Genomic DNA, 14,397 nt, shown 5'->3' on the forward strand with positions numbered 1-14,397 from the left:
ATAATTTAGTTTCCCTGCCTCTCTGTGTTAGGTCTCATAACCGTTATTAGTTTTTCTAGACTCCTGATGCTAAACGTATTCAGGTGTTAGGCCGTCCCTCTTATAGAAATCCAATCTTACTTAAACTCACTCTACACGTCCAAAAACTCGCATCTATTCCTTCTACACAACCTACGCATCGAATCGTCTGCCATCATAGCCCTTCTTCTTCATTAATTTTTATCATAGCGAGGTAAAATACTGACGAATTTCCCTTTCTCACTCTTCACTCTCGCTTTTTCCAACAACTCTTTCATTACCTCTCTCATACTGAACTTATCGCTAGTACCTATCACAATTACGATTTCGTTTACTTTTCTTGTCTGTGTTTGAATATCTTCCTTTATACTCTTAATTTTCGCTCCAAGAAAACTCGAAGTTATAACTCCCTCATCAATAGCATGTTTTATTATAGAGTCATACCAAATAACTTCTTTCTTTTTACAAATAACGTTAGTTACCTGATTTCCATTTCCTCCTGACTTACCTGTTTCCTTGCTTTGTTGTTTCTTATTTTGCTGCTTAATTTTCTTTTTCTCTTTTAATTTTAAGGTCTCTCTTCTTTCTCTACTCCACCGGGTAAAAAAATGTAATATCGATTTAATTTATACATTCCTTCACTTGTGTTTTTTATTTTTGATATGTAAGTGATTTTTTATATTTTACTTTTCCGATTCTTCAATTAATTTTTCTAGTTTTTGATTTAAGTTACGAATGTTTCAACTTCCAGACCTTAATAAGTTCATTTCCATTGCCTTTCTTTCCTGGTCAGATCACTTAGGATATTTTGCATTGATCAGCTGAAGTTTACTTCATAGAAAGCTGACATGTCGATTATGAGTTGTGTGGAAAAAAAATAAATGAGCAACTTGTGGATAGACGTCGCGACCGAGTAACAGCTGAATGGCGGTATGTTTTTAAAATAGCAGAAGGTAGTATTTTAATGTATCGAAGACTGGTAACGAAAAAAATAAAAAAAAACATGGAGAGTTATAACTCTGGGTTTGTAGAAATGACAGCTAGTGAGATGGCCAACAAAGGTAAGATAATATGCAAGCTGAATGAGCCGTTTAAATCATGTATGTATCCTGCATTATACTAGTAAACATGAAATTATTTCCTACCCAATGACCGAAGAAAAAAATGTTTTTCCGCAAAGGTTTTTTTTTTTTTTTTTTTTTTTTTTTTTTTTTTTTTTTTTTTTTTTAACACACGGCGAGACTTTTGCCGGAATTCGCGTTGATATAATTTGCATGGTGAATTATCGCCAATGCCAGAAGTCATGACAGCTGGTAGGGTAGTAGATACTGCCTCCCAGGATGAGTCCTCGACTCCCTGGAGGTCTAATAATAATAAAAAGTTAATACATTAAGGTCACCACAGAATTTTAAAGAAAGCCTGCTCGGTATTATGGGCTTAACGACGAAATCTATAAAGTAGTAATTGCGTTTGTTCTCCTAATTCGCTAATTCCTGAAATAAATTTTGCTGCTGAACTAAATCATGTCATGAAAATTTGCAAACTTATTGCACATAATTGCTACACAATGCTTTTATGGAGTTCTAGGTCTCAACACGGGGGGGGGGCATTCTCCAGCACTACACTGATGATCAGCAGGATAATAATTAGATGATCCAAAAACTCATGAAGAGATTGAATGTATTATTTTTTCAAGCAGTTCAGATTTCCAGTAAGCAAGATGGTCATCTCACTCTGGCCAGTAAAAGTCATCTATTATTATTATTATTATTATATGGGGTATCTCCATGGAGTTGAGACTCATCACAGGAGACCCACACTAATATTTATTCACACCTTTCTTAAACTTGTCCACTGTGAGGACATTCACAACTACCTCTAGCAATCCATTCCACTCATTCCCCACTCTCCAAGCAAAGAATCTAGTCTTCCACACCCATACACGATTTCATGGGTAACCCCTTGTTATCACACTACTACTCACCCAGCTGGATTATTCAGCTCTGAATCCTCTCCACCACCACCTGATTTCCAAGTGACCAAATTTGTGCACAGGTCAAGATGCACCTGAATCATGGCCTTATAAAAAGGGATAATAATCTCTCTATCTTTACATGTCAATGTGTTCTTTAACATCCAAGTAATCCTCTGAGCTGTTTTGTCAACTTTTGCAATATGTCATCTGAACTTCAAATTTCTATCTACCATCATCTCCAGAGCCCTAGCCCTGTCAATTTCCTGTAATCCAGTACCATCAATATGATACAAGGTATGTAATCTTTTCATCCCAAAGTGAATTGCCTTGCATTTTGCAACATTAAATTGACAACATTGTCCTTTCTTTGCCCATACTACCAGTTTATTTAAATCATCCTGTATGATATTTACATCACCTTTATCAACTATTGCCATCCCCAGTTTTACATGGTTGGCAAACAATTGAATATTTCCCCTTAAATCTTCTGTTATATCATTAATATACAAATTAATAACCACAACTGGGATAAATGAATGTGAGTGCAGAAACTGTGACTAGCTGGGTGCAGCGTCCCAGGTTTTGAATCTGAATGGGATGGTAATGACATTATGCAAGGGTGACTGTGAGCCCGATGCTGAAATGCATATACATGAATGCCAGATGTACCTGAAAGAAAGGAAATTGGGGGGGGGGGTTGGCAAGCTAGACTTGACCAAAAATTATCGGCACCAGCAAGACCTGGTTGATATAGAATGATGCAGTTAAAGGGATATAATGTAAGGGATATTGTATTATCAGAGAAGGGGGAAGAGTATATTATAAATGACAGCCAAAGAACTTCAACGAACAAAAATAGAAGTTAAGGAAGTTTATAGGTCTGAGGGAGATGGTTTGATTTGAAATTTGAGACAGTCTACTGTCAGATTGATGTCAGTATGACAAAATATATTGTTGGTTGGTTGCTTGTATAGATGTCAATGAGGTTCAGAGGAATTTTTGTTTATCTTTGTTTTTATCTAGCTTTGTTTGTTGAAGTTCTTTTCCACTACCTAAAGACATTCATAAACACCTTTGCCATAGTGGGATTCAGACTAACAGCCTATGGATTGAAAAGGAGAGACACTATTGAGTTCTCGCTGATAGAACTCAATGAATATTGAAACTAGTTTGGCCCCTTCCAATATTGTTTTTACATTACGAGATATTCAGCATGCCGACTTTTGTTTGCTTATGCACTTGGATAAAGGATTATAACAAGTATAATTTCTCGTCAAGTGTATTCTGCTTTGTAACCCAACAATAAACTTTTTACAGTCATTTCGTGTTTTGCCATAAAGTCAAGTTGGCCAAATGTTCATGGCAAGATATTTGAATCTTGCCATGAACATTTCTGGCATTAATGGTTCTATGTTTGGAAGAACTGTTGCAAACCACTTTAGGCAATTGTAATATAGTAAATTACTATAACAATAAAAATTAATAATAAATGAACCACCTATAATAATGTAAATTAAAGATGCCAAGAAATTATATTCTTGGTTTAATCCTTTATCCAAATGTAAACAAACAATGTTTGCATGTGAAGTAACTTCAGGACTGGGCAACTCGTATATAGAGGCTTGTATATTGTTTGAATTATACATGTCCATAAGGATATGTGCTTTGCATTATGGAATACTGAGGTAAGTGATGTGAAGTCATTAGCCTCTATATACGAGTTGCCCAGTCCTGAAGTTACTTCACATGCAAACATTGTTTGTTTACACTTGGATAAAGGATTAAATCAAGAATATAATTTCTTGGCATCTTTAATTTATAGTATAACTAAGGGGAAAAACTTTCAACACCTATAATAATAATTTAAAACACAAGCAAATTAAAATAATAATAAATAAATAAAAAATCCTTAATCCGTCCATGGTAGTAATGTGCTATAGGTTTACGCAGTTTTTTTTATGAATGGTATAGCATACCAGCAAACCTTTATTAAAAGTGACACATGACATACAGATGCGCTATCCTTTTAATTTTCAACATTTCCTGCTGGTAAAGCAGGAGATGTTGAAAATAGAATGTAGAATTTTTCACTTGATTTTCATTATTATTATTACGGGCAACTCCAAGGAGTCAAACTCATTGAGGAGGGCTCTAAATATGTCAAGCGCTATCCAACATTTCCCAGTATCTATCATACTTTGCTTAGAACTCATTCACAGTCATGGCACCCACAACATTCTCTGGCAATCTATTCCATTAATTCACTACTCTCCAAGCAAAAAATCTAGTTCTAATACTCTTGTTACACTCTTACTCAGTTTCCATGGTTGGCCCCAAGTTCTCCCACTAACACACTTGAAAAATTTCTTCTGAATTAATCTTGTAAAAATTCCCTCAGTAATTTGTATGTCTCAATCACATCATCCCTTTTCCACCTATCAACCAGTTTCTGTAACCCACAATTCTTCAACCTGTTCTCGTAAGGTTCATTCCATAGACCTGCTACCATCTTGGTCACTCACCTCTGAATCCTCTCCACCTCCTCATTACCAAACTGGTGCTCAGATCTGAGTGCAGTAGTCAAGGTGGGGTCTTATCAAGGCTCGATGAAGAATACTCATCAAAGTATTCTTCAGTAACCAAGTAATCTGATGAGTCGGCTTTAGCCAAGCAAAAAACTTTTGCTATGTGCCCCCCCCCCCCTAAACTTTAACATCTTATCCACTAACACTCCCAAGTCTCTGGCTTCATTGGTTTTCTGGAGTACAGTTCCACCAATGTGGTATACAGCTGGTGATCTTTTCACCCCAAAATTCATAACCTTACACTTTGCCACGTTAAACTGACATCCATTCTCCTTTGTCCAATCTGCCAATCTATCCAAATCATCCTGCAAAATTTTGACATCATCTGTATTAATTATTGCTTTACCCAACTTTGCATCATCAGCAAATAACTGAGCAGTTCCTCTCAGATCCTTTCCTATATCGTGAATGAACAAATTAAACTGTAGCGTCCAAGAACAGAACCCTGCAGCATGCCACCAGTCACAGGTGCAGAGTCCTTCTTTTGATCTCTGCTCCTGAATAAACTACTCTCTGATATCTCTCCATCAACCACTCTTCTGTCCATCTCACCAACCCTATATCCATCCCCATGTGCTGCAGTTTACTGATTAGAATTCCATGTGGTATCCTGTCAAAGGCCTTTGCAAAGTCCAATCCAACAGTATCACTGTAAACCCATTACCTGTATCCAACTCAGCTGTCTCTGTATTATAAAACATGAGCAAGTTACTGAGGCATGACCTACTCTTCACAAAACTATCCTGCTACCCCCCACCCCATACAGTATCCTGTTTCCATCTATCCATTCCTGTATTTTGCTCTTGATCAACTTCAATACTTTGACAACAACTCCTGATATGCAGATCACTTGGTAATTTGCTACATCAGTATTGGAGCCTCCTTTACCATATTTACTTGAATATAACTTGCACTTTTTTCCCCAAAATTAAAATTAAAAATCATGGTGCGAGATATATGCAGGGATTTTCAGAAACTAATGTTTTTCAGGAAAAAATCTAAATTGACGTTTATAATTAAATCCTTAGTATTCATTGTAATTTATAATTACTCACTTTATGAAATGAATGTGTTTAAATTTTAATTATCGACATTATTTACACGATCAACCACTCACATTCATCATGCGACATATTTGAATCTTTAGCGACAATGCTTCTGTAATTAAATTAAAATAAACAGTCATCTACCAAAATAGCATCATCTTCACTTCCATCCAGGACATTAGAGATGGGGGTTTATTAAAAAACTCTTGGAAATATTTTTATTTCGTTTTTCATAAAGAAAAATCATGAGTGTAAGATATAGACAAGGGTAAGTTATATTTGAGTAAATATGGTATGCAATGGAACTATTTTCACCTCTTTCCACTCCCTCAGGACTAACCCAGAGCTGAGACTTAGATTAAACAATAAGGTCAAGGGCACTGATGCATGTATGCATGATGTATATACATGCATCATGTGTACATGTGAGCATAAAGTAAAAAGGTTTTTATTTAGCAAGAATGCAGTGGCAAGAGAGCATTCAGCAGCAACCTCAGTCGGCACTTGGCTGCAACAGTTCCTTGTTGATTTTGTGTTTGAAAAGTATGTTATTTGTGTATTTATCATTAAATATTTCACAGTATTTTGTGCAACATACCCAATTAAAAAACCTAGTGAAGAATCACAGAAAAAGGGCAAGCAATTGATCTTGAAACGAATTTTCAAGTTCAACGATAGTGATGAAGCAATGACAGGGTCCTATCAGTGATTGGAAAAGCTACTTCCATCATGCATAGAGGACCTGAACCAAAAGTGCATACCTCTTAGCACTATGACCATAACCGCTAAGACATTAAGTCTCTCCAATTTTGAAGGAGAAAGCAGGACCCACTTATGACTAAAAATTCAACTTCTTCCGGTTGGTTCATGAGATTCAAGCAGCATTTTGTGCTGCACAATTTGAAAATGTATGGTGAATCTGCAAGTTCCAATGAGAAGGCTGCCAAGGAGTTTGTGGAGAAATTGGATAAAATTATTACAGAGGAAAATTATTTTCCACAGCAAATTTTTAATACAGATGATACTGCCTTGTTTTGGAAAAAAATGTCCGAGCAGACAATCATCCACAAAAAGCTAAAATCTATGCCTGGTTTCAAAGCTCTTAAAGACCGTTAGGGGATAATGTGGCTTGATATTAACTGAAATCATTGTGATATGGCACAGTGAGAATTCACGAGCCTTCAAAAACATTAGGAAACATACTCTTCCAGTTCATTATTGGAGCAATAAGAAGTCATGGGTGACTCAAAAATTGTTTGCAGATGCCTTAATCACTGTTATGTGAGTGAAATGGAAAGCTATTGCGTGAAGGAAAATGTAGAATTTAAAATTGTATTAATCTAGATAATGCTCCAGGTCATCCGTCTTATATCGGCGATCTTCACCAAGTCCAAGGTCATATTTCTCCCTCCAAACACTACTTCATTGACCCAACCAATGGAGCAGGGAGTTCTAGTATAGTGTTTGAGGTTTATTATCTATGGAGAACTTTTTCACAAGCCATTTCTGCTGATGGAAGCAAAAGATGAGGCTCTTCTGGAAAGCATTCAATATTTGTCTTGCTATTAAAAATATTGCTGTAGTTCGGAACGAAGTGATCTCTCAATGTATGAGTGACATATGGAAAAATACATTAAAAAGGTTTATGCACAATTTTGGAAAATTTTTAAAAAATTAAGACCTTTTTAAATTGAGTGAAGAAATAGTGTTCCTAGCCAACAATCTAATCTTGAAGTGAATGACGATATAGTTCAACTCATAGAAAGTGGCCCTGAAGAGTTGACCAATGAAGAATTGGTCAAACTGGAAGAAAAACATGTTGCAGAAGAGGAAGAACGAGAAAAGGAAGAGTGAAAAGAGAAACAAGAGGAGGTAGTTAGTTTACAGTGAAGGGTCTTGCAGAAATGTTCTCTGCAGTTAGCGTGTTCTCAAAATGGTTGAAGACATTGACCCCAATGTTGAATGCTACTTATTAGTAGAAAGGAAAGTACATGATGCGTTTGCTTGTTATAAACAAATTTATGATGAAAAGAAGAAGAGGAATAAGCAAAGCACATCAGACATTTTCATAAGAAAAAACAAAGGTCACACCAGAATAGCCGCAGCCTGGTCCTTCACATAGGTAAGGTAATGAAGATGCGATTGTGGAAGATTTGGCACTTGTGGACATCCGATACATAACTGACGAAGCGGGGAAATCTGCACTTTGCATGTCTCAACGGCACATAGGGGGATTGTAGTAGACACCCACTTGCAATGCCTTGGCAAAGTAAATTAAAGTTCGTATTCCTCATTTTATCACAGAGAATTACTGTATCATTATAATTCTCCATGATAAAATCTGGGCTCCAGATAGTTGAGAGTCTACTGTATGTGCAAGTATGGAGGTATAAAAGTTTTGCAGGGCTACACTGCATAATTCATAAAGCCTGGTCAGAAGGTCAAATTCCACATTATTGGAGTAGAGCTGTAATATTTAAAGTTCTCCTATAAAAAAGGAAATTCAGTGTTATGTAAGAAACATAAAGAAACCTGGAATGCTTCCTTTGTAAGTAACAAAAGAAGTGTTCCAGATAAGATTTATGCAAGCATACTTAAAAAGAGGTTTTTAAAGATTGTTGAGGAAAAACTTAAAGAAGAACAAGCTGGGTTCAGGCCATATAGAGTTGTCAAGATCAGATTTTCACTTTAAGACAAATAGTTGAGAAATCATGGGAATATGACAAGGATCTGTACTTTAGTTTTGTAGATTTGGAAAAGACATATGACAAGGTACCCAGAAAAAAGCTTTTCAAAACGGTACAATCATATGGGATGAATGGAACATTATACAGAGCAATACATAGTCTATATTTAAGTTGTCAGTTAGAATTGAAGGAAATACAGGCAGGAGGTTTGATTTAAAGTCAGGGGTAAGACAAGGGTGTGCATTATTTATATTCTTCATCTATATGGATCACATTATCAAAGAAAATGGTATTTGGCTATTATTAGAATTAGAGATATCAAACTTAATTCGTTGCTTTATGCAGATGATGTACTCCTTAACACATCTAGTGCAAACCTCCAGGATTCTGTAACTAAACTGAACAACAGCTGTTACAAATTTGGCATGAAAATCAGCAATAAAAAGATCAAAACTATGAAAATAGGCAGGGGCATAGAAAACTTCAGTTTCATTCTGAATGGAGATCCTATAGAAAAGTGAAATATTTCAGCTATTTAGGCACCGGTTTTAGTGAAGATATCAGGTTAAATCTGGAAATAGAAAACAGAATAAGCAAAGCTGTTATTTGGGTAACCAGCTGAATAAATTTATATAGAATAAGAGAGAAATTAGCCAAAACCCCAAACTATCAATATACAAGACAGTGTTCAAACCAGTTTTAAGTTTTGAATCTGAGGGTTGGGTTAGAAATAAAGCACTCAAAGACTAGAGACCACAGATATGAGGGTTCTGAGAAAAAATAGATAGATTGAGAAAAATAGGTGGATTGAGTTCCTCAAAGATGAATCTTCGCCATTTCTTTCTGTCTGCTGTCTTTTTATGTAGTTCTATTATGAAGTTTAAGTGGGTATTTTATTTAATGTTGTCAATCCATTTCTTTCTTTCTTGGTCTTCCTCTGCTGGATTGTCCTTCAGTTCTATCATTTAATAATATGTTCGATAGTCTTTCTGGGTTCGTTCTTGAAACATGTCAAAACCAGCTTGGTTGGCTCTTTTTTAGTGCTGTAATTATTGTTTCTTTAAAGTTAGGCTCTTCTCTGACTTTTTCATTTGTTTTTCTTTCAATACATTACATCATTTCCAGAATCATATTAAAAATGAAGATATTAGAAACTTCACATTGTCAGCATTTAAGAATGTGTGAGCGGAGCTGATCTAAGGTGGTATGGCCACTTAGAGCAGGAAAGAGATCCTAAGGAAGACCAAAGCCTAGGTGGATTGATTTATTCAGAAGTGCCTTAGAAGATTGAAATGTTATTATTATTTAGGCCTCCATGGAGTCAAAATACTCATATCGCAGGAGGTCCTTCCTAGGAAACACAAAGTCTATCAAGACTCATTGTGGGAGGTCCCTCCTAGGAAACACAAAGTCTATTATACCACTCCTTAAACTCATTGATCGTTCTTGTTCTCACCACTCTATCAGGCAATGCATTCCATGGTTCAACCACCTTCCATGCAAAGTAATCACTCCTCACCCTCTTGCTCAAAGTTTCCTTTTGTAGCTTCCAGGGATGACCCCTTGTCATCACTCCTTTCTGCTGTTCAACCAAGCGAAAGAACTCCCCAGTGTCAACCCTGTAGCCACCTCTCAACAGTTTAAGTCTCAATCATATCACCTCTCCTACTTCTATCCACCAGACTCTGCAGTTGACATTCCCTCAACCAATCCTCATAACTCATTGTACAGTCCTGAAACCATCTTTGTTATCCCTTTGTACCCTTTCCACAGTTAATTTATCCCCTTCAAATCCTGGAGACCAAATCTGAGAACAATAGTCTGTGGTCTGATCAGGGTCTTATACAACGGAAATGATAACTCTTTTATCTCTGCAGGTGTGTCCTCATTATTGCAGCAATCCTCTGTGTTACCTTCACCACCTTTGCAATATGTCCCCTAAATTTCAGGTTTCTATCATTTATCAACTCCAGTATAGCTCCTCCAATAGAGTCCCACGATGTGTCCCAAACCTCTAGACCTTATGTTTTGCTGCATTAAACTGATACCCCCATTCATTTGCCTATCTGTCTAGCTTATTCAAATCCTCTTGCAGTGCTACCACATCTTCACTATTACTAATAACCCTTCCCAGCTTCATATCATCTGCAACAACTGAATATCCCCTTGCAATCCATTGACAGTATGATTGATATAAAGGTTAAACAATATAGGTCCCAGTACTGAGCCCTGTGTGACCCCACTTGTAACACCCTCTGCCTCCTTCAAACTGCCCCACCATACATAACTCTCTGATACCTATCGGACAGCCAATCCTGAATCAAGTTCACCAACCTTGCATCAAAACCCATGTGCTGCAACATAAATATCCACTTATCATGGAGCACCCTATCAAATGCCTTCGCTAAATCCAAGAAAATGGCAGTATATGCCTTTCCCTCATCTACTGTTCTTGTAACTTTATTATAAAAGGCTGGCATATTACTAAAATAAGAGTGCTCCTTCACAAATCCATGTTGACTCTCAGAGATAACATTACCCTCATCTGCCCAATGCTGTATACGGTCCCTCACTGATTTCTCCAAGATCTTAACAACTACTGATGACACACAAACTGGCCTATAATCAGACACTTCCATTCTGTTACCACCCTTATGCAATGGCACTATCTTACCTTCCTTTCATTCCCTGGGCACCTTTCCTGTAGCCAGGTCAAAGGAGCTGTCAGTTCTTTAGCACATTCTCTCAAACTCATGGTGAAATACCATCCAGTTCCACAGCTTTATTGACATCCAGAGTACTTAATATTTGGAAAACAATCTGCTCCTGCACCTCTAAACCTCGAACCTGCCCTATCGTCTAATATTCAAATTTGCTCCTCCAGGATGAAATACTCCAATAAAGTGTTCATTGAACAATTCCACTATGTCCTCTGCATCAGTCACCCTCTTCCCATTTTTATCCCACACTGGCCACATAGCCAAAAAATTCCTTAGGATTTTCTTTGGATCTTAGGGCCAATCTCTTCTCATATTCCAGTTTTGCCTTCTTTACCATACTAGTCACTCTCCTGGCCTGTGTCTTATATTCTTCATGCATCTTCTCTTCACCTGTCTCTTTATATCTTTTCTATAGCCTCTTTTTCACATGCTATTCCTGTTTAATATTGTTTGTCATCCACTTTACTCCAAATTGTGTCCTCTTCTTCACTTGTGGAATACAGCTTACTGTTGCTGCTAACAAATATTCCTTCACAATTTCCCAAGCACTAATGATATCCCATCTTTCCAATTCCTCCCTCCATGAAACTTCCCCAAGTTGACGTCTAAGACTATTATAATCACCTGCCTTATAATTCAACATACGTTCCCTTCTCTTTGATACTGTTGCATGTCTATTCATCTTATTATTGTTATTAAACAAGACCTCATGGAGTCAAAGACTCATCTAGGAGGTCCTTTTATCTCACACACATCTCATCATACCGGGTCTTAAACACATTCAAATTCCTTGCAGACACCACACTCTCAGGCAAGGCATTCCAATCATTCACAACTCTGCACGAAAAAAACCTGCCTCTCACTCCCCTACTCACACCCTCTTTATACAGTTTCCAGGGATGACCTCTGGTTCTCCCCTGATCTCCCACTATTCTCTGTAGAACTTCTCCACCATTGATCCTATAACAACCCCTTACCAACTTGTAGGTCTCTATCATATCTCCCCTCTTCCTTCTCTCCACTAGACTCTGCAAATTACATCTTTTCAATCTTTCCTCATACTCGACATTCCAGAGGTCAGAAACTACCTTAGTCAGTCGCCTGTGGACCCTTTCCAACATCTCTTCATCCTTCTGAAAACCAGGTGACCAAATCTGGGCACAATAGTCCATGTGTGGCCTAATCAAAGCCTTATACAATGGAACAAGAATCTCCCTACTTCTACATGTCAGTGTCCTCCTCATCATTCCCAGAAGTCTTTGTGTTGTCTTCACAATTTTGGCGATGTGTCCCCTAAATTTTAGATCCTTATCCACTATCACTCCCAGATCTCTCATTTCCTCCACTTCCAACAATATATTCTCACCAAGCACAAATTCTGCATCCCATCCCTGTTTTCCAAATTTTAAAACCTTACATTTTGCAACATTGAACTCATATCCCCATTTGCTTGCCCAATCACTCAATTTATTCAAGTCTTCTTGCAAGGCCACAACATCTTCACTACTCTTTATGGTTCGTCCCAACTTTGCATCATCTGCAAACAACTGAATATCTCCATCCAAATCTTCGCCAATATCATTAATATACAAGTTAAATAGTAATGGCCCTAAAACAGATCCCTGAGGCACTCCACTAGTGACTTTCCTTTTCCTGGATATTGTACCCCCATACACAACTTGTTGATACCTATCAGATAGCCAGTCTCCAATCCAATGCACTAATCTAATATCCAACCCCATCTGCTCTAGTTTGACTGTCAACTTATCATGAGGTACTCTATCAAAAGCTTTTGCGAAATCCAAGTATATTACTGTGTATCCTTCTCCTCTGTCCAAGGAAGCAGTCACTTTATTGTAATAAGTAAGTAGATTACTAAAACACGACCTCCCTTTAGCAAATCCATGCTGTCCATCAAAGATTATACCATTGTTGTCAACCCAACTCTGGATCCTAGTTCTCACAAGCTTCTCCAACAATTTAACCACAACACCTGACACACAGATAGGCCTATAGTTTGATGCTTGAGTTCGATTACCTCCTTTATGAAGTGGCACAATCTTGCCCTTCTTCCACTCTTTAGGGACTTGACCAAGTGCAAGACTCGTATTAAAAAAATATGTCAAGGCAGGTGTCAACTCTCTGGCACATTCCTTCAGAATACGCGGTGATATATTATCAAGTCCCACAGCCTTATTTACATCTAGTTTACTCAACTCCCCAAACACCTCTTGCTCACTTACAGTCAGTCTCTCCTCCCCATCATCAACTGCTCTTAATCTCTCCATGAAGTCACATTCACAAGATTGAAAGATCTTTATGAACTGCTCATTAAGTATCTCCACCACACATTCTGCAACAGCTGTCTTTATACCATTTCCTCCAATCAATGTCATCCTTCCATAATCATTCTTTCTTTTGCTGGCTACATATCGAAAGAACTCCCTAGGATTCTTTTTAGCTTCATTAGCTAACTGCTGTTCATACCTCTCTTTAGCTACTCTCACCAACCAAGTCACTTTCCTTGCCTGGTCTTTGTAGATCTCATGAAATTGGTTACTTCCACTTCTCTTATGCTGCCTCCACAATGCCCTTTTTCTCTGTATTGCATGCTTAATCTCTTTATTCATCTATCTCACACCTACCTTATTTAACCTTCTCACCCATGGTATACATTTAGACATTGCATCCACTAAATATTTTTTGAAAATCCCCCAAGCTGCATTGATCTCTTTTCCAGCTAACTCCTCATTCCATGCTACACCTGCAAGCTGTCTCCTGAGCTCTTCATAATCACCCCCCTTGTAGTTCCACATATACCCTTTTTTCACAGGGGTCCTTGCACTGCTGGCAGCCACCCAAGTAATCACCTCATGGTCACTTTCACCAATTGGTGGATGATTTGATACCTCATTGATAATTACATCCTCTGATGAGATGACCAAATCCAAGACCCTTAATCCTCTTGTGCCCTCTGTTACATACTGTCTGAGGTAGTTATCCCTCAAAAACTCAAGAAACTCATTTTCTTTACTTCCAGTTGCTATCTCTTCATTCCAGTCTATATTGCCATAATTAAAATCACCCATAACGATCACCCTTTTCTTATTTGCTTGGCTTATTTGACTATACATTTCACTATCACCACCATCCACATTACCAGGTCTATAACAACATCCCACCAAGTATTTGATTCTATTCACCTCTATCTCACACCATACTGCCTCAAAACCACTGGCCCCATTTCCCTCTTGCATCTCTACCTTGTATGGACATAACTCTTTCTCTGTCATCAATAGCACTCCCCCTCCCTTTTTACCCCTTCTATTCTCACGAAACACATCATACCTTTCCATCTCTATTCCT

The 14,397-nt window shown here is 37.6% G+C and overlaps 1 protein-coding gene across 4 annotated transcripts in view; it reads left to right on the forward strand.

Annotated features, from left to right (window-relative positions):
• The first annotated feature begins 887 nt into the window (after positions 1 to 887).
• The window catches only part of LOC150097019 (HAUS augmin-like complex subunit 4), a 109,774-nt gene continuing 96,264 nt past the window's right edge, over positions 888 to 14,397 (forward strand). For 3 of the 4 annotated variants that reach the window (XM_090408501.1, XM_090408502.1, XM_090408505.1), the window contains exon 1: positions 948 to 1,079. In XM_090408501.1, coding sequence (XP_090264627.1) covers positions 983 to 1,079 — 97 coding nt within the window. In that variant the 5' untranslated portion in view covers positions 948 to 982. Of the gene's footprint in view, positions 1,080 to 14,397 lie in introns of all 4 variants that reach the window. The other variant, XM_090408503.1, reaches the window with a different exon arrangement.

Source organism: Typopeltis vanoorti, chromosome 18 (assembly GCF_054136105.1).
Source record: "Typopeltis vanoorti isolate ZY-2024b chromosome 18, IOZ_Tvanoo_1.0, whole genome shotgun sequence".
Classification (NCBI taxonomy): domain Eukaryota; kingdom Metazoa; phylum Arthropoda; class Arachnida; order Uropygi; family Thelyphonidae; genus Typopeltis; species Typopeltis vanoorti.